Below are 22,348 nucleotides of genomic sequence, written 5' to 3'. Positions count from 1 at the left end.
CCCCTGTCCTATTACCTTTTTCTTCATAGTCCTTAGCACTATCTGAAATGCTCATGTGTATTTATTGTTGACTTGGTAATAGTTTGCTTCTCTACTGGAACATAACCACCTGAGGACCTTATGAGACAGGTCCTAAACTCTCAGGGTCCAGAACACAATCTGGCTCACTAGGGATGTGCTCAATAACTATTTGTTGAATTCATAAGTCACTGAACACATATACACAGGGGCATCTAGGAAGTTATTTGTTAGCTCTATAAATAATTCTATATGACTGAGGAGTCCAGTCGGAAGCGCCTAAACTTAATTACAGTAAATGTATACTAATACACAATAACCCACCTGACAGGACATTCCAAAATGTTTTCTAGGAAGAGTCAACCACAACCTGAAGCAAAATATGGAAGTTCTATGAAAATATTTCAAAGAGTAACTGAAAACCTCTTAAATCAAACATTTTATATACAATGTGAAAGGCAAATTGATACGGTTTGGCTGTGTCCCCACCCAAACCTCACCTTGAATTGTAATCTCATAATCCCCACATGTTGTGGGAGGGACCTGGTGGGAGGTAATTGAATCAGGCGAGTGGTTTCCCCCATGCTGTTCTTGTGACAGTGAGTACTCATGAGATCTGATGGGTCTTCTCCCTGCACTCAGCACTCATTCTCTCTCCTGCTGCCCTGTGAAGAGGTGCCTTCTGCCAAGATTGCAAGTTTTCTGAGGCCTCCCCAGCCACATGGAACTGTGAGTCAATTAAATCTCTTTCCTTTATAAATTACCCAGTCTCGGGTATGTCCTTATAGCAGCGTGAGAATGGACTAATACACAGATAATAATAACAATCCTAATATAATATTTACCAGAGCTTACAAGTCCAAGTGCTACGCATGTATTTCCTCATTTAATCCCAAAAACAATCCTATGAGGAAAGTACTCCTATATCATCTTTGTACAGATGTGGAAACTGAGGCATGGGGATGCTAACTCATTTGCCCAAGGCAGAGAGAGAGAGCTGGTAAGTGGAAGCGCTATGCTCCAGACTCTGTCTTCCTAACCTACATTTGAGTATGAGATCAAAATATGTCTTCATCTGTACTTCCATTCGAAGGCATGATTTTCTGGTGTTCTCTGGGTAGCATGGAATAGAAAAGGTGATCATCTGAATTTCTACCTCTGTCCATTTTAATCAAATATTATTTAAAATTTTTGTTATTTTATTATTATTATTTTTAATTGACAATAATTGTTCATATTTATGGGGTACAGAGTGATATTTTGATGGCATAAAATGTGTAATGATCAAACTAGCAAATCAATCATCCTACACATTTATCATTTCTTTGTGTCAGGAACATTCAAAATTCTCTCTTCTAGCTTTTTGAACATATGCAATAAATTATTAACTACAGTCCCCCTACAGTGCTATAGAACACTAGAACTTATTCAACCCATCTAGCTGTATCTGTTAACCAACTGCACCCTATCTCCTTTCCCCTACCCTGTTTATCTTCTAATAACCACTAGTCTACTCTCTACTTCAATGAGATCAACTTTTTAGCTTCTACGTGTAAGTGAGAATGTGTGGTGTTTATCTTTCTGTGCCTACCTTATTTCACATAACATAATATCCTCCAGGTTCATCCATGCTGGTGTAAATGACAGAATTTCATTCTTTCTTGTGGCTGAGTAGTATTCTATTGTATATGTATACCGCAATTTCATTATCCATTCAAGTTGTGATCAATTTTGACCAGAGAAAAATCCTGTTCCACCTTCTCAGGTCACACTTTGATTGCTACAGTCTATTCTCAAACTTTTCACAATGACTTGAAGAGCCCATCCAGTGATATCCCAAACTAGCAGCAGCATCTCCCTCTGAGCAGGGCACACCAGCATTGTCCATACTCCAGAAAGGGAGCAGCAACCCAGGGAGCCCTGACAACACAGTGCATTGTACCTCTAGGACCCTCACACCATGAGCTACCAAAGGTCTATCTTTCTTAGGTTCAGCTTTTCTAAAAATTAGTTAAAAGCTCATCTAACTTAGCAATTATTTAGCCCTTGCCAAATCTGCTGGGCTTTGCGTACCAAACATTCCACCGTGTCCTAATCTTCAGATGTTCATCTAATCTTGAATTCAAGGGGCAAGGATAAGGAAACCTGATGTTTTCTCTCCCCATTGGTAATGTCTGCAGGATGAAGAAGGTAAATGAAATTTTGGGTTGGATAACAAAGGGAGTAGTCAATGGACCTGAAGAGATAATCTTCTTTTTTTGGGGGGACACTGTCTCACTCTGTCACACAGTCTGGAGTGCAGTGGCATGATCTCGGCTCACTGCAACCCCTGCCTCCTGGATTCAAGAGATCCTCCTGCCTCAGCCTCCCAAGTAGCTGGGAATACAGGCACCCGCCACCACACTTGGCTAATTTTTGTATTTTTTGTAGAGACAGCATTGTGCCATGTTGGCCAGGCTGGTCTTGAACTCCTGGCCTCAAGCGATCCTCCCGCCTCAGCCTCCCAAAGTGCTGGGATTACAGGCATGAGCCACCGCACCTGGCCAGAAGAGATAATCTTTGAAAGCCCAGTATTATCCTGGAAAGTATTCTGCATTTAATTTTCAAAAATGACTGAGGACAGTGTAAGACTTTTTTTTTTTTTTTCCTGCACACACCATTTGCCCATGGATCCCAGTACACAGTGAGTTCCACAGTCTGGATTGTATTGGAAGGTCACAGGCCACCAACACAGCTTCAAGGGCTGGCTAGGAAAAGAAGGTGACCGATCGATACCATGCGTGCAATAATGTGCTGACAAAGCCAGAGGTCAGAACTATGACCTCTCTTTAGATAGATTACCCAGATTCGGTAAAAAGTAACAACCAGAAGGAAAACAAAAGCCATATTTTTTCCTGCTCTATCCAATCTGAAAATGACACTTATATCCTGTTTAAATTAGTCAACTTATCTTCAAATTCAGCTCTAAAACGCTGTGGTTAGAGGTACTGAAAATGCAAAATACGCTTCAGTTTGTTATTTCTCGGTAGTTTGCATTCATTTTAAAGTAGGAGAAGTTCAGCTTTACCTCTTGAGAAGTTTGTCTATGTGACAGCATGACAGTTTTGGCTTTAGGCTTCAAGTTGGTGGAGCAATAAATAGATTTACTGTGCCCAAAGGATAATGAAGCTTTTTGTCCACCCTCTTTTCAGAACTTTCCTGAGACTCCAATCTAAAGTCATACATATTTTCTTCTTTCATTTAAAACTGCAATACATTTTTTCTTATTTTTTTTTATTGTTGAGAGGGAGGGAATGGGGGAAAAGCTATTTTTAAGTTATGGAATTCAGATAAAGACAATGATTTCAATAAAGGTGGTTCCTTCATAATTTAATTTTAAAAAATTATTCATCTTCCTATAAATTTTTTTTTTTTTGAGACAGAGTCTTGCTCTTTTGCCTAGGCTGGCATGCAGTGATGCAATCTTGGTTCGCTGCAGCCTCCGCCTCCCGGGTTCAAGTGATTCTCCTGCCTCAGCCTCCAGAGTAGCTGGGATTACAGGCATGTAATCCCATGTAAACCCGGCTAATTTTTGTATTTTTAGTAGAGACAGGGTTTCACCATTTTGGCCAGGCTGGTCTTGAACTGCTGACCTCAGGTGATCCACCTACCTCGGCCTCCCAAAGTGCTGAGGCATGAGCCACTGCACCCAGCCCTTCCTGTAAATTTATTCACATAACATAAAATATATAATTACACACAAAGGTAAAATTTTACTTTCCTGTACTTCCCTACTTGATAGACACAAAACTCCTAAATAATTCATTCCCCTTTTCTTTAAAAGAGTTTCATTGTCATGCCACCTATACTTATTATTTTTAAATTTTATTTATTTATTTATTTTAAAGAGACCAGGTCTGGCTTTGTCATCCGGCTGGAGTGCAGTAGCCGGATCATAGCTCACTGCTGCCTGGAACTCTGGGGCTCAGGGGATCCTCCCGTACATACACTTGCGTTAAACAAAGGAAGAGGCTCTCTTAAATTACAGCTCCTTGTTCTACCTGACAGGCTAGACCACACACTGGCTGGGCTCTTATCATTCCCAATATTGAGCCTTGCTTTCAACTCTGGTAGTAGTTAAAGCAGCATTTTGCAACTCTTTTAATTTCTGTCCAGGTAGCAAGTAAATGGAGTATCCATGAAAGGCAGTGCCACTACAAAAGCAGCCTTTCCATTCCTCGGTGGAGGACCCCTTATTAATTTTCATTGCAGTTTCAAGTATAGTTCCTGTGATGTCATATTTTGATAAGCATATCTAGAAGCTGAAAGAGTGGTTTACTTTAACTGTAAACCCACATAGGATAGTAATACCTCAAGAAAGTATAGAATGAGATCATTGCTTTAAAAAATACGTATATGGGCCAGCCGCGGTGGCTCATGCCTGTAATCTCAGCACTTTGGGAGGCCGAGATGGGTGGATCACGAGGTCAGGAGATTGAGACCATCCTGGCTAACATGGTGAAACCCCATCTCTACTAAAAATACAAAAAATTAGCCAGACGTGGTGGCAGGCACCTGTAGTCCCAGCTACTCAGGAGGCTGAGGCAGGAGAATGGCGTGAACCCGGGAGGCAGAGCTGGCAGTGAGCCGAGATTGCACCACTGCACTCCAGCCTGGGCGACAGAGCGAGATTCCGTCTCAAAAAAAAAAAAAGTTTGTGTGTATGTGTATGTGTCCATACGTATATACAGTTGACCCTTGAATAACATGGGTTTGAACTGCATGAGTCCACTTATACATGGACGTTCTTCCACCTCTGCCACCCCGAAACAGCAAGACCAAACTCCTCCTTCTCCTCAGCCTATTCAACATGAAGACGACGATGAGGATGAAGACCTTTATGATGATCCAATTCCACTTAATGAATAGTAAATACGTTTTCTCTTCCTTACTATTTATTATTATTATTATTATTATTTTTGAGACAGATTCTCACTCTGTCGCCCAGGCGATCTCAGCTCACTTCAACCTCCACCTTCCAGGTTCAAGCAATTCTTGTGCCTCAGCCTCCCAAGTAGCTGGGATTGCAGATGTGTACCACCACACCCAGCTAATTTTTGTATTTTTAGTAGAGACAGGGATTCACCATTTTGGCCAAGCTGGTCTCAAACTCCTGACCTCATGTGATCCTCTGGCCACGGACTCCCAAAGTACTGGGATTACAGGCATGAGCCACTGTGCCTGGCCTCCTTATGATTTTTAAAGTAACATTTTCTTTCCTGTAGCCTACTTTACTGTAAGAACACAGTACATAACACATGTAACATACAAAATGTGTGTTGATTGACTATGTTATCAGTAAGGATTCCAGTCACCAGTAGGTTTTAGTAGTTAAGTTTTGGGAGAGTCAAAAGTTATACGTGGATTTTTGACTGTGAGTGGGGATCGGTGCCCCTAACACCCGGGTTGTTCAAGGGTCACTGTATGTGAATATCTCAGCCTCAACATGAGAAAACTTCTCAACATTAAGAAACTTCTCAACATGAAGAAAAACTTTGTACCATTAAGAAAATTTGAAAAGTAAAGAAAAAAAGATTACTGTAACCCCACTCCATAATAAAGCACTAAGAATTTTTGAAGTTATTTCCTAATCTTTATTTCCAGGCATCTGAATTTTAAATAAAATATACTGCTGCTACAGTTAGTCAATATCCTGTCTTTCCCGCTTGACATTATGCCAATGATCTCTTGAGGCTCATTTTAACTCTAAGAGCCTCAATTCAATGATTCTATGAGTCTTCAGTAAGACTCCTTAATATAAGAAGTAAATAATTTACAAGCTGATACAAATATGAAACTACTTTGTATACTCCAAAAATGCCATCATTTACAAAATGAGAAGTTTATTTTTAAAAAGCGATATTCTCTCTTGATAACAAATCTGATATGTGTTAACACTTTCTCTGTTGGGAAAACAGAGAATATCCAGAGGAAAATTAAAATTACTCAAAATCTTACCACTCAGCTGTAACTACTTTACAGTTTAGAACTTCAGTAAAATTTGACCTTTCATGCAATTTGTCTTTAGAATTTAGAGAGTTATTTTATATTGTAGAAATTCCATTTACTATGGAAAAGGAAGTGGCTTTTGTTTGCCACGTTGGTCTCCTTCGAGAATGCAATGATCCTATCTAATGATCTATCACTCTCAAATGGACTTTTGGGTTTTGAACAGTGGGCTGAGTGGGCACTGTTGAGGGGTAGAAAATGCAGAATGTAGCAAGACCTAAGCAACTGAGGTTAGGGCTTGGTACCTATCGGGCCACAGGAAGACTTCTTGTGGTGACCATTTGTCCCTACCCTTCTTGTACAGCCCTAGAATCCATTCCAATTCCAGGGCACCATCTGGAAAATACTGGGAGAAACTGGGAGAATTAGATGAAAGAGTAGAGCACCACAGTTCTTCATCACTACAGACCAAACATGTCATGGAATGTATTCCATGACGGAAGTATCAGAGGTACCTCCTCAGTGCACAAGACGTGGAAGTGTCACAATTAATATTAGTGCCAATACACGTCAAGAAAAGCCACCACGATGGAATCTTCATTTACAGAAACAAGGACTTAGAGAATGGATTCATTATTTTTTCTTTTAAATGTTTGTTTTTGACTAGGTAATACATTCATAATGTTTCAAAAATTCAAAAGGTTCAAAGGGGTGAGTTGTGAGAAGTCTCCCTCCCATGCCTGCCCTTGGCCACCAGCTTGTGTCTCTCTCCGGAGTTAGAGAAGCAAAGGAAGCTATATACAGAAATGGGTCCTTCCATTGTACACCAGTACATCACTGTGTTGGAAATGGCCTCTAGATAAAGAGGTGCCCGAGAAGAGGAGTCAGCCCATTTATTAACCACCCCAAATCTGCAAGGAGTTCACAGATTGAGGTTTTGAAGGGAAGGCTTACTTGGTATAAGGAGACAATGTCTCATGCTAATAAGAGGAAAGGAGAGCTGCTGTGTATCTAGGTTGCATTTAAAGGGCAAGGTAATGATTCATAAGGTGTTTATTTTCCCCAAGAGAGGCTGGTGCTAAGAGTACCACCACCTTTTTTATCAACAATTTGCTAAATGTAAAACTGGATCATGTTTTTGTATTATTTTTATTAGAAAGAGTAGTGATTACCAGAACTTCTTCCCCTTAAAAGAATTACTGAAAACAGCTTGAAAATCATAAGCATTATTTTTATGTCTTGGAGCCAAACTATATCCCTACTGGAATATATCTCAAATGATGTCATAAGCTAATGGAAAAATAGCAGTAACATTTGCTTTACTGCCAAGGTTTAAGAATACTTAAGCAAGGCATATTTATTTTGGTGATATGAATATTTAATTTTTCCTTATCTGGAAAGGTATTAAAGAGTGTTAATCAATTTATGTTTTGGAGAACTTTTAAAGTTTACCCTGGATATCAGCTGTTACTCTCCCCGAAAGCTTATATATTTGCATCTGTTTATATTTACATAAGCAATAAAAATATCAATAGACTTTTATGAAATACAAGAAGCATATACTAAATTTCTCTAGATGAGTAAATAAAAAAAATAGCCAATAGAATTTTGAGGGTGAAAAAAATGCCCCATCAAATATAAAAGTACACTACAAATCTACCCAAATTAAACAGTAGGCTATAGACAGGGATAGACAAACAGCTAATTAGAACATAATAAACAATCCAGAAATTTACCGATGTGTATATTAAAAGAGAATTTCACATCCACAGGGAAATAAGTGGCATTGAGAGAATCAACTGCTGATTTAGAAAAAAGTAAAGTTAGTTTACTTTCTGAATCATACACACAAATAAATGCACCTCTCCAAAGCATATATAACAGGTAAAAATAATAGTTTTATACTCTTGGCTTCCTCTATCCATAAGACACAAAACAATGAAGTAAAACATAACAATACAGATAGATTTGAATATACAAAAATTTAAACAAAATACCATTAAAAAGTTTAAAAGTTAACAACAAAATGGAGAAAAATATTGCAACATATGCAATAAAGGGTTGATATCCATGATCTCTAAGGAGATGTTACCAATCCGTATAAAAGACAAACAACTACCCAAAAAATTGATCACATAATTTTTTTTTTTTTTGAGACAGGGTCTCACTTTGTCACCCAGGCTGGAGTGCAGTGGTGTAGCCACGCCTCACTGCAGCCTCAATTTCCTGGGCTCAAGCAATTCTCTCACCTCCGCCACCCAAGTAGCTGAGACTACATGCAAGTGCCACCATGCTAAGCTAATTTTTAAAATTTTTTCTAGAGATGGGATCTCACTATGTTGACCAGGCTGGTAGGGAACTCCTGGGCTAAGCAATCCTCCTGCCTCAGCTGGTCAGAAGTTTTGGATGGTCAAATCAAATAATAAAATATAAGTGATCAATAAAGATATGTTAAGATGCCCAATCTAATAGAAATCAATGAAATGGAGTATTATTGTTCATCCTTTAGAATACAAACCTCTCGACCACATCCCTCTCCTCCCAGATGCTGATGAGGGTGAGTGAGTAGACTAGGCATGCTCTTAAACTGTAGATCTGTAAACTAAGTGCTCTTTTTGGAGGATAATGGAATAGTTTATTCCAAAATGCAAAATGTATATGCCCAGAAACCCAGCAAATCCACTTATGGGACTACCACAGAAATACTGGCATGTGTGCACAAAGATATATGCATAAAGAAAGTCAAGGCAACATTGTTTTAATAATGAAAAACTGAAAACTCCATAAACATCCATCAATAGTGTAATTGTTCAATAACTTTTTGGCATATTATCTATGAAATGTCATTCAAATGAAATATATATATATACACAAATATATACATAATTTTTTTTTTGAGACAGGATCTCTCTCTGTTGCCCAGGCTGGAGTGCAGTGGTGTGATCTGGGCTCACTGCAACCTCTGCCTCCTGGGATCAAGTGATCCTCCCACTTCAGCCTACCAAGTAGCTGGGACTACAGGTGTGAGCCACTACACTCAGCTAATTTTTGTATTTTTAGTAGAGACAGGGTTTGCTCTGTTGTCCAGGCTGGTTTCAAACTCCTGAGCTCAAATGATCTGCCCACCTTGGCCTCCCCAAGTGCTGGGATTACAGGCCTGAGCCATTGCATCCAGCTGAATGAAATATATATTATCATAGAAAGATTTCTTAGATGCTTTGTTTATGTGTGAGAGAGGGTGCATATAAATGCATACATGTACATACACATATTTTTTATATATATATATACACACATACATGTTTATAAATGCATGGAAAAACATCTAAAAGGATCTACATCAAGCTTTTACTAGTGGATACCTGTGAGAACAGAAATGAGGTTGGGAAAGAAGTGAAGGGTTTTCGTTTATACTTAATAGAATTTTGTATTGCTTGAATGCTTAATTAGAATATATTATTTTTGTACATACAAATACATATATAAAAAAGAGGCTAGGTGCAGTGGCTCACGCCTGTAATCACAACACTTTGGGAGACTGAGCTGGGAGGATTGCTTGAGCTCAGGAATTCAAGACCAGCCTGGGCAACATAGCAAGACCTCATCTCTACTAAAAAACAAAAACAAAAACAAAAACAAAAAATACCCCCACAAAAACAAAATGACCCTTACTTCTCCCTGTACTCCAATTTTATTGTACTTCTTCATATAGAGTACAACAGAATAAAAAGAACCTCTTTTAGTATAAATATTTATTTTTCATAAAATGAGAACTTCCATAAAAATCTACTTTTAAAATTTGATTCCTTTTGACTGTAATTTATTCTTTATATCATGCTATCAAATGAAGATAAGGCTATCAGATACTCCAGCTTCTAGGAAAACTACGCAGAAGCAAAACTATCCCGAATGATACTGTATCGGTTGACTGCAGTCACTGCAGCTCAGGGGTCAGGACTCAACCGTACCCAAGCACTCTATCTTCCCAGTTGCCCAGAGGCCCCAGCCAGCATGATGTCACTCAAAATATTCAGTCACCTTTTAATAATCAACTTTACTTCAGAAGAGCAACTAAAGGTGTCACATTTTAGCATACATTTTTCCCAACCCTAGAAGTGGAAGGGAGAAAAGAGGTGAACAAAAATGTCTGGCTTGACAGGGACATGTTGTTGGTCTCAGAGTAGATTATGATAGAATAAAGCCCTCAAATAGATAAAAATCCATTCAGGATGTTGGAATGCTCTACATGTATATACAAACAAATGATATAGAAGGAAATAAAAAAATAAAGAAGAAGTACATTCAGCTCTTGGTGTCTGCAGGGGATTCATTCCAGGACCCCTTCGGATACCAAAATCCATGGATTCCTCAAGTCCCTGATATAAAATGGTGAAGAATTTACATTCAACCTACATGCATACTCTTGTATACTTTAAATAATCTTTAGATTACTTATACTACCTAATACAATGTAAATGCTGTATAAGTAGCTATTATACAGTATCGTTTTATTATCTGTGTTATTTATTTTTATTTATTTATTTATTATTATTATACTTTAGGTATATCTCTCAATGCTATCCCTCCCCATCCCCCCACCCCACAACAGTCCCCAGAGTGTGATGTTCCCCTTCCTGTGTCCATGTGTTCTCATTGTTCACTTCCCACCTATGAGTGAGAATATGCAGTGTTTGGTTTTTTGTTCTTGCGATAGTTTACTGAGAATGATGATTTCCAATTTCATCCATGTCCCTACAAAGGACATGAACTCATCATTTTTTATGGCTGCATAGTATTCCATGGTGTACATGTGCCACATTTTCTTAATCCCGTCTATCATTGTTGGACATTTGGGTTGGTTCCAAGTCTTTGCTATTGTGAATAATGCCGCAATAAACATACGTGTGCATGTGTCTTTATAGCAGCATGATTTACAGTCCTTTGGGTATATACCCAGTAATGGGATGGCTGGGTCAAATGGTATTTCTAGTTCTAGATCCCTGAGGAATTGCCACACTGACTTCCACAATGGTTGAACTAGTTTACAGTCCTACCAACACTGTAAAAGTGTTCCTATTTCTCCACATCCTCTCCAGCACCTGTTGTTTCCTGATTTTTTAATGATTGCCATTCTAACTGGTGTGAGATGGTATCTCATTGTGGTTTTGATTTGCATTTCTCTGATGGCCAGTGATGGTGAGCATTTTCATGTGTCTTTTGGCTGCATAAATGTCTTCTTTTGAGAAGTATCTGTTCATGTCCTTTGCCCACTTTTTGATGGGGTTGTTTGTTTTTTTCTTGTAAATTTGTTGGAGTTCATTGTAGATTCTGGATATTAGCCCTTTGTCAGATGAGTAGGTTGCGAAAATGTTCTCCCATTTTGTAGGTTGCCTGTTCACTCTGATGGTAGTTTCTTTTGCTGTGCAGAAGCTCTTGAGTTTAATTAGATCCCATTTGTCAATTTTGGCTTTTGTTGCCATTGCTTTTGGTGTTTTAGACATGAAGTCCTTGCCCATGCCTATGTCCTGAATGGTAATGCCTAGGTTTTCTTCTAGGGTTTTTATGGTTTTAGGTCTAACATTTAAGTCTTTAATCCATCTTGAATTGATTTTTGTATAAGGTATAAGGAAGGAATCCAGTTTCAGCTTTCTACGTATGGCTAGCCAGTTTTCCCAGCACCATTTATTAAATAGGGAATCCTTTCCCCATTGCTTGTTTTTCTCAGGTTTGTCAAAGATCAGATAGTTGTAGATATGCGGCGTTATTTCTGAGGGCTCTGTTCTGTTCCATTGATCTATATCTCTGTTTTGGTACCAGTACCATGCTGTTTTGGTTACTGTAGCCTTGTAGTATAGTTTGAAGTCAGGTAGTGTGATGCCTCCAGCTTTGTTCTTTTGGCTTAGGATTGACTTGGTGATGTGGGCTCTTTTTTGGTTCCATATGAACTTTAAAGTAGTTTTTTCCAATTCTGTGAAGAAAGTCATTGGTAGCTTGATGGGGATGGCATTGAATCTGTAAATTACCTTAGGCAGTATGGCCATTTTCAGGATATTGATTCTTCCTACCCATGAGCATGGAATGTTCTTCCATTTATTTGTATTCTCTTTTATTTCCTTGAGCAGTGGTTTGTAGTTCTCCTTGAAGAGGTCCTTCACGTCCCTTGTAAGTTGGATTCCTGGGTATTTTATTCTCTTTGAAGCAATTGTGAATGGGAGTTCACTCATGATTTGGCTCTCTGTTTGTCTGTTGTTGGTGTATAAGAATGCTTGTGACTTTTGTACATTGATTTTGTATCCTGAGACTTTGCTGAAGTTGCTTATCAGCTTAAGGAGATTTTGGGCTGAGACAATGGGGTTTTCTAGATATACCATCATGTCATCTGCAAACAGGGACAATTTGACTTCCTCTTTTCCTAATTGAATACCCTTTATTTCCTTCTCCTGCCTAATTGCCCTGGCCAGAACTTCCAACACTATGTTGAATAGGAGTGGTGAGAGAGGGCATCCCTGTCTCGTGCCAGTTTTCAAAAGGAATGCTTCCAGTTTTTGCCCATTCAGTATGATATTGGCTGTGGGTTTGTCATAGATAGCTCTTATTATTTTGAGATACGTCCCATCAATACCTAATTTATTGAGAGTTTTTAGCATGAAGGGTTGTTGAATTTTGTCAAAGGCCTTTTCTGCATCTATTGAGATAATGATGTGGTTTTTGTCTTTGGTTCTGTTTATATGCTGGATTACATTTATTGATTTGTGTATATTGAACCAGCCTTGCATCCCAGGGATGAAGCCCACTTGATCATGGTGGATAAGCTTTTTGATGTGCTGCTGGATTTGGTTTGCCAGTATTTTATTGAGGATTTTTGCATCAATGTTCATCAAGGATATTGGTCTAAAATCCTCTTTTTTGGTTGTGTCTCTGCCCGGCTTTGGTATCAGGATGATGCTGGCCTCATAAAATGAGTTAGGAAGGATTCCCTCTTTTTCTGTTGATTGGAATAGTTTCAGAAGGAATGGTACCAGTTCCTCCTTGTACCTCTGGTAGAATTCGGCTGTGAATCCATCGGGTCCTGGACTCTTTTTGGTTGGTAAGCTATTGATTATTGCCACAATTTCAGCTCCTGTTATTGGTCTATTCAGAGATTCAACTTCTTCCTGGTTTAGTCTTGGGAGAGTGTATGTGTTGAGGAATTTATCCATTTCTTCTAGATTTTCTAGTTTATTTGCATAGAGGTGTTTGTAATATTCTCTGATGGTAGTTTGTATTCCTGTGGGATCGGTGGTGATATCCCCTTTATCATTTTTTATTGCATCTATTTGATTCTTCCCTCTTTTTTTCTTTATTAGTCTTGCTAGCGATCTATCAATTTTGTTGATCCTTTCAAAAAACCAGCTCCTGGATTCACTAATTTTTTGAAGGGTTTTTTGTGTCTCTATTTCCTTCAGTTCTGCTCTGATTTTAGTTATTTCTTGCCTTCTGCTAGCTTTTGAATGTGTTTGCTCTTGCTTTTCTAGTTCTTTTAATTGTGATGTTAGGGTGTCAATTTTGGATCTTTCCTGCTTTCTCTTGTGGGCATTTAGTGCTATAAATTTCCCTCTACACACTGCTTTGAATGCATCCCAGAGATTCTGGTATGTTGTGCCTTGGTTCTCATTGGTTTCAAAGAACATCTTTATTTCTGCCTTCATTTCGTTATGTACCCAGTAGTCATTCAGGAACAGGTTGTTCAGTTTTCATGTAGTTGAGCGGTTTTGAGTGAGATTCTTAATCCTGAGTTCTAGCTTGATTGCACTGTGATCTGAGAGACAGTTTGTTATAATTTCTGTTCTTTTACATTTGCTGAGGAGAGCTTTACTTCTAAGTATGTGGCCAATTATGGAATAGGCATGGTGTGGTGCTGAAAAAAATGTATATTCTGTTGATTTGGGGTGGAGCGTTCTGTAGATGTCCATTAGGTCCGCTTGGTGCAGAGCTGAGTTCAATTCCTGGGTATCCTTGTTGACTTTCTGTCTCGTTGATCTGTCTAATGTTGACAGTAGGGTGTTAAAGTCTCCCATTATTAATGTGTGGGAGTCTAAGTCTCTGTGTAGGTCACTCAGGACTTGCTTTATGAATCTGGGTGCTCCTGTATTGGGTGCATATATATTTAGGATAGTTAGCTCTTCTTGTTGAATTGATCCCTTTACCATTATGTAATGGCATTCTTTGACTCTTTTGATCTTTGTTGGTTTAAAGTCTATTTTATCAGAGACTAGGATTGCAACCCCTGCCTTTTTTTGCTTTCCATTTGCTTGGTAGATCTTCCTCCATCCTTTTATTTTGAGCCTATGTGTGTCTCTGCACGTGAGATGGGTTTCCTGAATACAGCACACTGATGGGTCTTGACTCTTTATCCAATTTGCCAGTCTGTGTCTTTTAATTGGAGCATTTAGTCCATTTACATTTAAAGTTAATATTGTTATGTGTGAATTTGATTCTGTCATGATGATGTTAGCTGGTTATTTTGCTCGTTAGTTGATGCAGTCTCTTCCTAGTCTCGATGGTCTTTACATTTTGGCATGATTTTGCAGCAGCTGGTACCGGTTGTGCCTTTCCATGTTTAGTGCTTCCTTCAGGAGCTCTTTTAGGGCAGGCCTGGTGGTGACAAAATCTCTCAGCACTTGCTTGTCTGTAAAGGATTTTATTTCTCCTTCACTTCTGAAGCTTAGTTTGGCTGGATATGAAATTCTGGGTTGAAAATTCTTTTCTTTAAGAATGTTGAATATTGGCCCCTACTCTCTTCTGGCTTGTAGAGTTTCTGCCGAGAGATCTGCTGTTAGTCTGATGGGCTTCCCTTTGAGGGTAACCCGATCTTTCTCTCTGGCTGCCCTTAACATTTTTTCCTTCATTTCAACTTTGGTGAATCTGACAATTATGTGTCTTGGAGTTGCTCTTCTCGAGGAGTATCTTTGTGGCGTTCTCTGTATTTCCTGAATCTGAATGTTGGCCTGCCTTGCTAGATTGGGGAAGTTGTCCTGGATAATATCCTGCAGAGTGTTTTTCAACTTGGTTCCATTCTCCCCGTCACTTTCAGGTACGCCAATCAGACGTAGATTTGGTCTTTTCACATAGTCCCATATTTCTTGGAGGCTTTGCTCGTTTCTTTTTATTCTTTTTTCTCTAAACTTCCCTTCTCACTTCATTTCATTCATTTCATCTTCCATCGCTGATACCCTTTCTTCCATTTGATCGCATCGGCTTCTGAGGCTTCTGTATTCTTCACATAGCTCTCGAGCCTTGGTTTTCAGCTCCATCAGCTCCTTTAAGCACTTCTCTGTATTGGTTATTCTAGTTATACATTCTTCTAAATTTTTTTCAAAGTTTTCAACTTCTTTGCCTTTGGTTTGAATATCCTCCCGTAGCTCGGAGTAATTTGATCATCTGAAGCCTTCTTCTCTCAGCTCCTCAAAGTCATTCTCTGTCCAGCTTCGTTCCGTTGCTGGTGAGGAACTGCATTCCTTTGGAGGAGGAGAGGCACTCTGCTTTTTAGAGTTTCCAGTTTTTCTGCTCTGTTTTTTCCCCATCTTTGTGGTTTCATCTACTTTTGGTCTTTGATGATGGTGATGTACAGATGGGTTTTTGGTGTGGATGTCCTTTCTGTTTGTTAGTTTTCCTTCTAACAGACAGGACCCTCAGCTGCAGGTCTGTTGGAGTACCCGGCCGTGTGAGGTGTCAGTCTGCCCTTGCTGGGGGGTGCCTCCCAGTTAGGCTGCTCGGAGGTCAGGGGTCAGGGACCTACTTGAGGAGGCAGTTTGCCCGTTCTCAGATCTCCAGCTGCGTGCTGGGAGAACCACTGCTCTCTTCAAAGCTGTCAGACAGGGACATTTAAGTCTGCAGAGGTTACTGCTGTCTTTTTGTTTGTCTGTGCCCTGCCCCCAGAGGTGGAGCCTACAGAGGCAGGCAGGCCTCCTTGAGCTGTGGTGGGCTCCACCCAGTTCGAGCTTCCCAGCTGCTTTGTTTACCTAAGCAAGCCTGGGCAATGTCGGGCGCCCCTCCTCCAGCCTCGCTGCCGCCTTGCAGTTTGATCTGACTGCTGTGCTAGCAATCAGCAAGATTCCGTGGGCATAGGACCCTCTGAGCCAGGTGCGGGATATAATCTCCTGGTGCGCCGTTTTTTAAGCCCATCGGAAAAGCGCAGTATTTGGGTGGGAGTGACCCGATTTTCCAGGTGCCGTCTGTCACCCCTTTCTTTGACCAGGAAAGGGAACTCCCTGACCCCTTGCACTTCCCGAGTGAGGCAATGCCTCGCCCTTCTTCGGCTCGCGCATGGTGCGTGCACCCACTGACCTGCGCCCACTGTCTGGCACTCCCTAGTGAGATGAACCCGGTACCTCAGATGGAAATGCAGAAATTACCCGTCTTCTGCGTTGCTCACGCTGGGAGCTGTAGACCGGAGCTGTTCCTATTCGGCCATCTTGGCTCCTCCCCGACCTGTGTTATTTTTATTGTTGTGGTGTTATTTTGTATTTGTTTTAAAAAATATTTTGGGCTGGGTGTGGTGGCTTATGCCTGTAATCCCAGCATTTTGGGAGGCTGAGGCAGGCGGATCACTCTAGGTTAGGAGTTTGATACCAGCTGGACCAACATGGTGAAACCCTGTCTCTGCTATTAATACAAACATTAACCAGGTATGGTGGCACATGCCTGTAATCCCAGCTACTTGGGAGGCTGACGCAGGAGAGTCACTTGAACCTGGGAGGTGGAGGTTGCAGTAAGCTGAGATTATGTCACTCTACCCCAGCCTGGGCGACAGAGCAAGACTCTGTCTCAAAAAAAAAAAAAAAAAAAAAAATTTTGGATTGTGGTCAGTTTACTCCACAGATGGGGAACCCATAGATATGGAAGGCCAACTGTAACCCTGAAAGAAAGGGGAGTTTCTCTGGCACACAAGACAGTAAGATAGGAAGAAAAGCTGTGGAGCAAGTCTATGATAACAAACCTCACTCCTCCCCCATCAATTTCAGGGAAGTTTGTTGTTAAAGTTGGAGGTTATACAGCAACTTCCTTTATATTGTGACATGCTCCCAGCACACAGTACCATCATCACCGGGACTGCAGGAACAGTGGCACCAGGATGTATGGCTGTAGCTTAGGGGATCAATATTTGTTTTCCACAAAGACCTATCATGATCTTCTTCATGTCATTGATCATCTATCCTGGTATTTTTTATTGATTCGATTTTTAAAGATTTGATTTGCTTGCAAATTTTTAGAAACACACCTGTTATACAGAGCAAAGTACATTCATCCTTAAGAAAGAAATAAACAGAACACCTGTGAAGTGAGGGGGTCAGACTATATGATCACTCAGGTCCCTCCCGGGTTAGGTAACCTGTGAAAGAAACTGAAGGGGACTGGGGGGAAAATGGTACGATGATAGCGATCTCCTTCGGCACCAGTAAAATCAGGATTCCCATTCTAAAGTTACATCTTCTGAAAAGTCAGCTTCAATCCTATGTTATGTCTATTGTGAAACCAAAGTGTTATGTATGTGCCCACACTGACTCTCGCCAGCATCTATTCTGGGCATACAACTTCAACTAAGTCTGTTCAAGAGCAGAATAAATGATGTCTTCAGGCCCAGAAAAAAACAAAGAAAGGAAACAAAATGTAGCCCTATGGAATGATTCAGACTTCCTTGAAAGAAAAGATTTAATTTTAGAAATTCTTATTCAGCATGATTAGCTTTAGTGTTCTTGAAGGAGATAGCTGAGTTTATTATGAAATTCTAGAAATTTACAATCTTATCTAGTCATATCTTTAAAACTGTCACATTGACTATTAGGTTCTTAAAAGCAAACAAGGATGAATGTGAGAGAAGCGGAAATGTTCATAAGATGGTTTTAAGCTAAACTGTTTTAAAACACTTTTTAATTGTGATAAAATATACCTGTCATAACATTTACCATTGTAAGCAATTTCTTTTTTTTAACCAACCTAACATGGGATCACATGTTAAGCATTTTCAGTTTCTAAACTGCATTTTGTCACCTACCTTGTAAACTGTCGACTCTCTTCATGAACTTCCATTTCTGTGCTTTTAAATTCATTTAGTTCTTTCCTTATTGCTGCCTAAACAGGAAAAAAAAATAGATAAACAGAATTGTTATTTAGGTCATATATTGCCCCAGTATATACAGCATCAACGAAGCAGACCTTTTTTTTTTTTTTTTTTCCGAGATAGAGTCTCACTCTGTCACCCAAGCTGGAGTGGAGTGGTGAGATCATGGCTCATTGCAGCCTCAAACTCCTAGGCTCAAGTGATCCTCCCAATTCAGCATTCCGAATAGCTCGGATCACAGGTGTACACCACCATGCTCAGCTAATTAAAAAATTTTTTTTTATAGAGACACAGTCTCAAGATGTTGCCCAGGCTGATCTCGAACTTCTAGGCTCAAGTGATCCTCTCGCCTCAGTTTCTCAAAGTGCTGAGATTACAGGCATGAGCCACCATACAGAGCTTAGACATTCTTTTAAGGTGTAATAAATACAATATCATACTATAGCCAAACTAAAACCATGATAGACTTCCTTCAAGTGCCCTTGGCAAGCGGGAGTGGGAGGGCGCCTTTGCTAAACTCATCCTTGAGCCTGGTCTATGAGTCACATGGAACATCCCCCACCCACGATGACCACAAGGAAAGTGCAGGTCATGACATTTTCTGAGAAGCAATACCATTTTCCTATGGAAAGTTCTACATTGAATATTGCCCACAACAACATGGCTTTGACTAGCTGCCAGAGAGCTACTGAGAAAGCAGTCGCTTATATAGTCTTTAATATTGAAAGTTTATAGAAATAGAACTTATAATTTCAGCATAATCCTTAAAGCTACCCAAAGAAAATATCAAATGGAATGCATTGCTATTTAAAGAACACATAATCCGTGTCACGTAATTTTTGGTATTTGAGGGGATGCTTACGCCATTCAGACTGAAATGTTAACATTAGTTATCTGTTAACAAATAGTGGCAGGATTATAGATGGTTGGTGGTTTCAAATTTTTGCTTATTTTTATTTCCTAACTTCTCTACAAAGAATGTTTTACTCATGTTTTTAAAAAGGTGCTAATAAAAACACCCCTGTAACCTCTAGGCAAAATGGACTCTTCAGCCAAAACTAAGAATGATAAGTCACAGGGAGTGACTTCACTGGGAGATAAAAAGTCTTCTTTGTGGTTGGAAAATAATAAATTTTAGGAAAGGGAACAGACAGAAAAAAGCCCTGAGGCCTGTCTCTGGCTGTCTCTCATAACTAACCATCATTCTGCAATACACGAGCTTTTCCATCAACACTCCTTTCAATGCTATATTTAAGTCTGTGTCACAGATTGTCTCTTCTCCCCAGATATATTCCTCAGCCCCTGTAGTTTCTATGGGGAATCTGTGACTAGGAACTGTGACAATAATGCTTGCTACTGACTTTTGGAAATGAAGAAGCAAGCAGAGAAATATGTGTGAGCCTGAGTCTTCTGTGACATGGCTGTCCAGTTTGTGTTACCAGTCCAATCAACAGTGAGGACACTTTTGCTTACCGCAAAAACTGATGCCTAGAACCAGAAGGAGAAAGAGTGAGGCTGCTCTATACCACTCACCAATTAACATCTATGGAACATTCTTCCTTGAAAGGAGGTTTTTTTTTTTTGAGACAGAGTTTCGCTCTTGTCACCCAGGCTGGAGTGCAGTGGCACGATCTTGGCTCACTGCAACCTCCGCCTCCCGGGTTCAAGTGATTCTCCTGCCTCAGCCTCCCGAGCAGCTGGGATTACATGCACGCACCACCATGCCCGGCTAATTTTTTGTATTTTTAGTAGAGATGAGGTTTCACCATGTTGGCCAGGCTGGCCTCAAACTCCTGACTTTGTGATCCGCCCACCTTGGCCTCTCAAAGTGCTGGTATTACAGGCGTGAGCCACTGTGCCCAGCCGAAAGGAGGTATTTTAATTTGAATAGTGGCAGAGAATCCTGTCTTGATGTTCATTTTAAATTTCTTCTCCAAATGTAAGGTTTCAGCAGAGGAAGTGAAAAGCGGTACACTTGCAGTCAGAAGACAGGGATTCTAGTCTTGGCTATGCCCTCATTAGCAGTGTGACCCTTAGTGAGTCACTTCACTCCAAACCTCAATTTTCTTATGTGGAAAACCAGGAGGAAATTCTTCACAATATCATGAGAATTAATCAAGAGCATATTTGAAAGTGCTTTATACACTGTAGAGTCAATAAAATGTCATTATTATGAGCCTCTTGAAAAACAAATTATTCTAGTTTGTGATTGGGATTAACAATTCTTTCATTTTTATTTATGAAGAGTCCACTGGAATGAAAGAAGATAATGCCACCGAAGTTGACTTAACCAAGAATAAGATAAAGTCCTTATTTGCAATAGTAGGTTGGCTACTACTGATCTAAGAGTATGGCAAAAATCAATGAAAGCATTCTGTGAGAATCAACTGAGACATGGAATTTACAAAACATTACAATTGTAAATTGTGTGCTATACATCCGTCATATTAATAAAATTTATAATTCACTGATGACCATATACATATGCATAAAGAGAGACAGTTTATTATTTACAGGCACATCCTACACGCTCATCTGCAATGTGACTTTGCTATTCCCCCATCAAGAGGTGAAGTCTATCTCTCCAGCCTTGACTCTGGGTGAGTCCTGTAACCACTTTCAACAAATGCACACAGTAGAGGTGATATGTGCCAGTCTGATGTAGCCCTTAAGTGGCCTGGCACCTTTTGCTTCTTGCTACTTTACACCCAGCTGCCATGTAAAAAAAAGTGACTACTCTCAGAAAACCATGCTGTGAGAAACCCAAGATACAGGGAAAGGCCCTGGAGGTTAAGATGCTGAGTAGATAGAGAGAGAGAGGCCAAGGAGCAAAAGGCACCGAGGGTTAGTGAAGAAGCTATCTTGGAAGTGAATTATCTAACCCAGCATCTCACCTGATGCCACAGGGATCCAAAACAAACTGCTGGGCTGAGCCCTTCCCAAATTCCTAACTCAGAATTCAGAGCAAAATAAACAGCTGTTTTAAAAGCCACTAAATTCTGGGGTGGTTTGTTAAAAAGCAGTTGATAACCTGAAAACTATTCCAAGGCTTTTACCTTACAGCTGATACAATGGAGGCCTAGAGAGGTCACATGACTTGCTAGAGAGAGATGCGCATTAACCCTTTTCCTGTTTGCTCTGAGAATACTTGCCTGGCAGCACTAATGGCTGCAGTTGTTTACCTCAGGATAAGTTTGCCATGAAATATCTTGCTTTTATTTTCGCAACCCTCTAGTATATCGACTTTGGAAACAAAAGACATCATTCTATTTATAGTATTATGGTTTTAGTAGTGGTATTCCCATTTACAAAATACAGTATTTCTCGATTGCTGAAAATGTCAAATCCTAGAAAACACAGCATTTCTATGTGTGATGTTAACATCATTCTCAAACAGTTGTTGGCCAAAAAATCGTTCGATGAATCTGATTTTTCCAAAATAGATGATTTTGATGTTCTATTTAGAAACAACTCCAAGAACAGTTTATTTATTTATTTATTTATTTATTTATTTGAGACAGGGTCTCACTCTGTCATTCAGGTTGGAGTGCAGTGGCGCGATCTCAGCTCACTGCAACCTCTGCCCCCTGGGTTCAAACAATCCTCCCACTTCAGCCTCCTGAGTGGCTGGGCCTAAAGGTGTGCGCCATCATGCCTGCCTAACTTTTTGTATCTTTTGTGGAGATGGATTTCGCAATGTTGGCCAGGCTGGTCTCAAACTCCTAGGCTCAAGCAATCTACCCACTTCGGCCTCCCAAAGTGCTGGGACTACAGGCGTGAGCCACTGCAATCGGCCTCTATTTTACTTTCACATTGAAAATCTGTCAGATTTGCTTCAGCCTCAAAGAGCGTGTTCATGTAAAATTAAATGAGCACTGGCAGCGAGGTGCACTTTTTTTCTCTAAACAGGACGAGAGTTAAGTGATAAACATGGGGCTCATACACAAGCTTTTTAACCTCACATCCTACAGTCCTTCCACTAAAATGAGCTTCTGGGCCCCTGTCATCAGGATAATTGCTTCAGATCTGCATGTTGTGTGTGCTGGCTTACAATTAGAAATGATGAGTCAGTTATGTGAATGAGTGGCAATGGAAGTGATGTGAAATTGTAAGGACTAATTGTTTGAAAAAAATATACCAGAAAGATGTGGCTACAGGCAATTAAAGAAATAGAATGCTCATTTTTAAAATTCACTGAAGATTGATCATAGTTTTATTACAAGAGCTACTTCCTCTTGGAAT

General features: G+C 39.9%; 1 protein-coding gene across 8 annotated transcripts in view; it reads right to left on the bottom strand.

The window, feature by feature from the left end:
* The window catches only part of PHACTR2 (phosphatase and actin regulator 2), a 298,625-nt gene that overhangs the window by 11,381 nt on the left and 264,896 nt on the right, over positions 1 to 22,348 (bottom strand). For 6 of the 8 annotated variants that reach the window (XM_063724674.1, XM_063724676.1, XM_054556876.2 and 3 more), the window contains 1 exon segment: positions 18,041 to 18,117. In XM_063724674.1, coding sequence (XP_063580744.1) covers positions 18,041 to 18,117 — 77 coding nt within the window. 8 annotated transcript variants of the gene reach the window in all.

This window comes from Pongo abelii, chromosome 5 (assembly GCF_028885655.2).
Source record: "Pongo abelii isolate AG06213 chromosome 5, NHGRI_mPonAbe1-v2.0_pri, whole genome shotgun sequence".
NCBI lineage: Eukaryota > Metazoa > Chordata > Mammalia > Primates > Hominidae > Pongo > Pongo abelii.
Note: the sequence above shows the minus strand (reverse complement) of the source record. Positions and strands in the feature narration are given on the sequence as shown.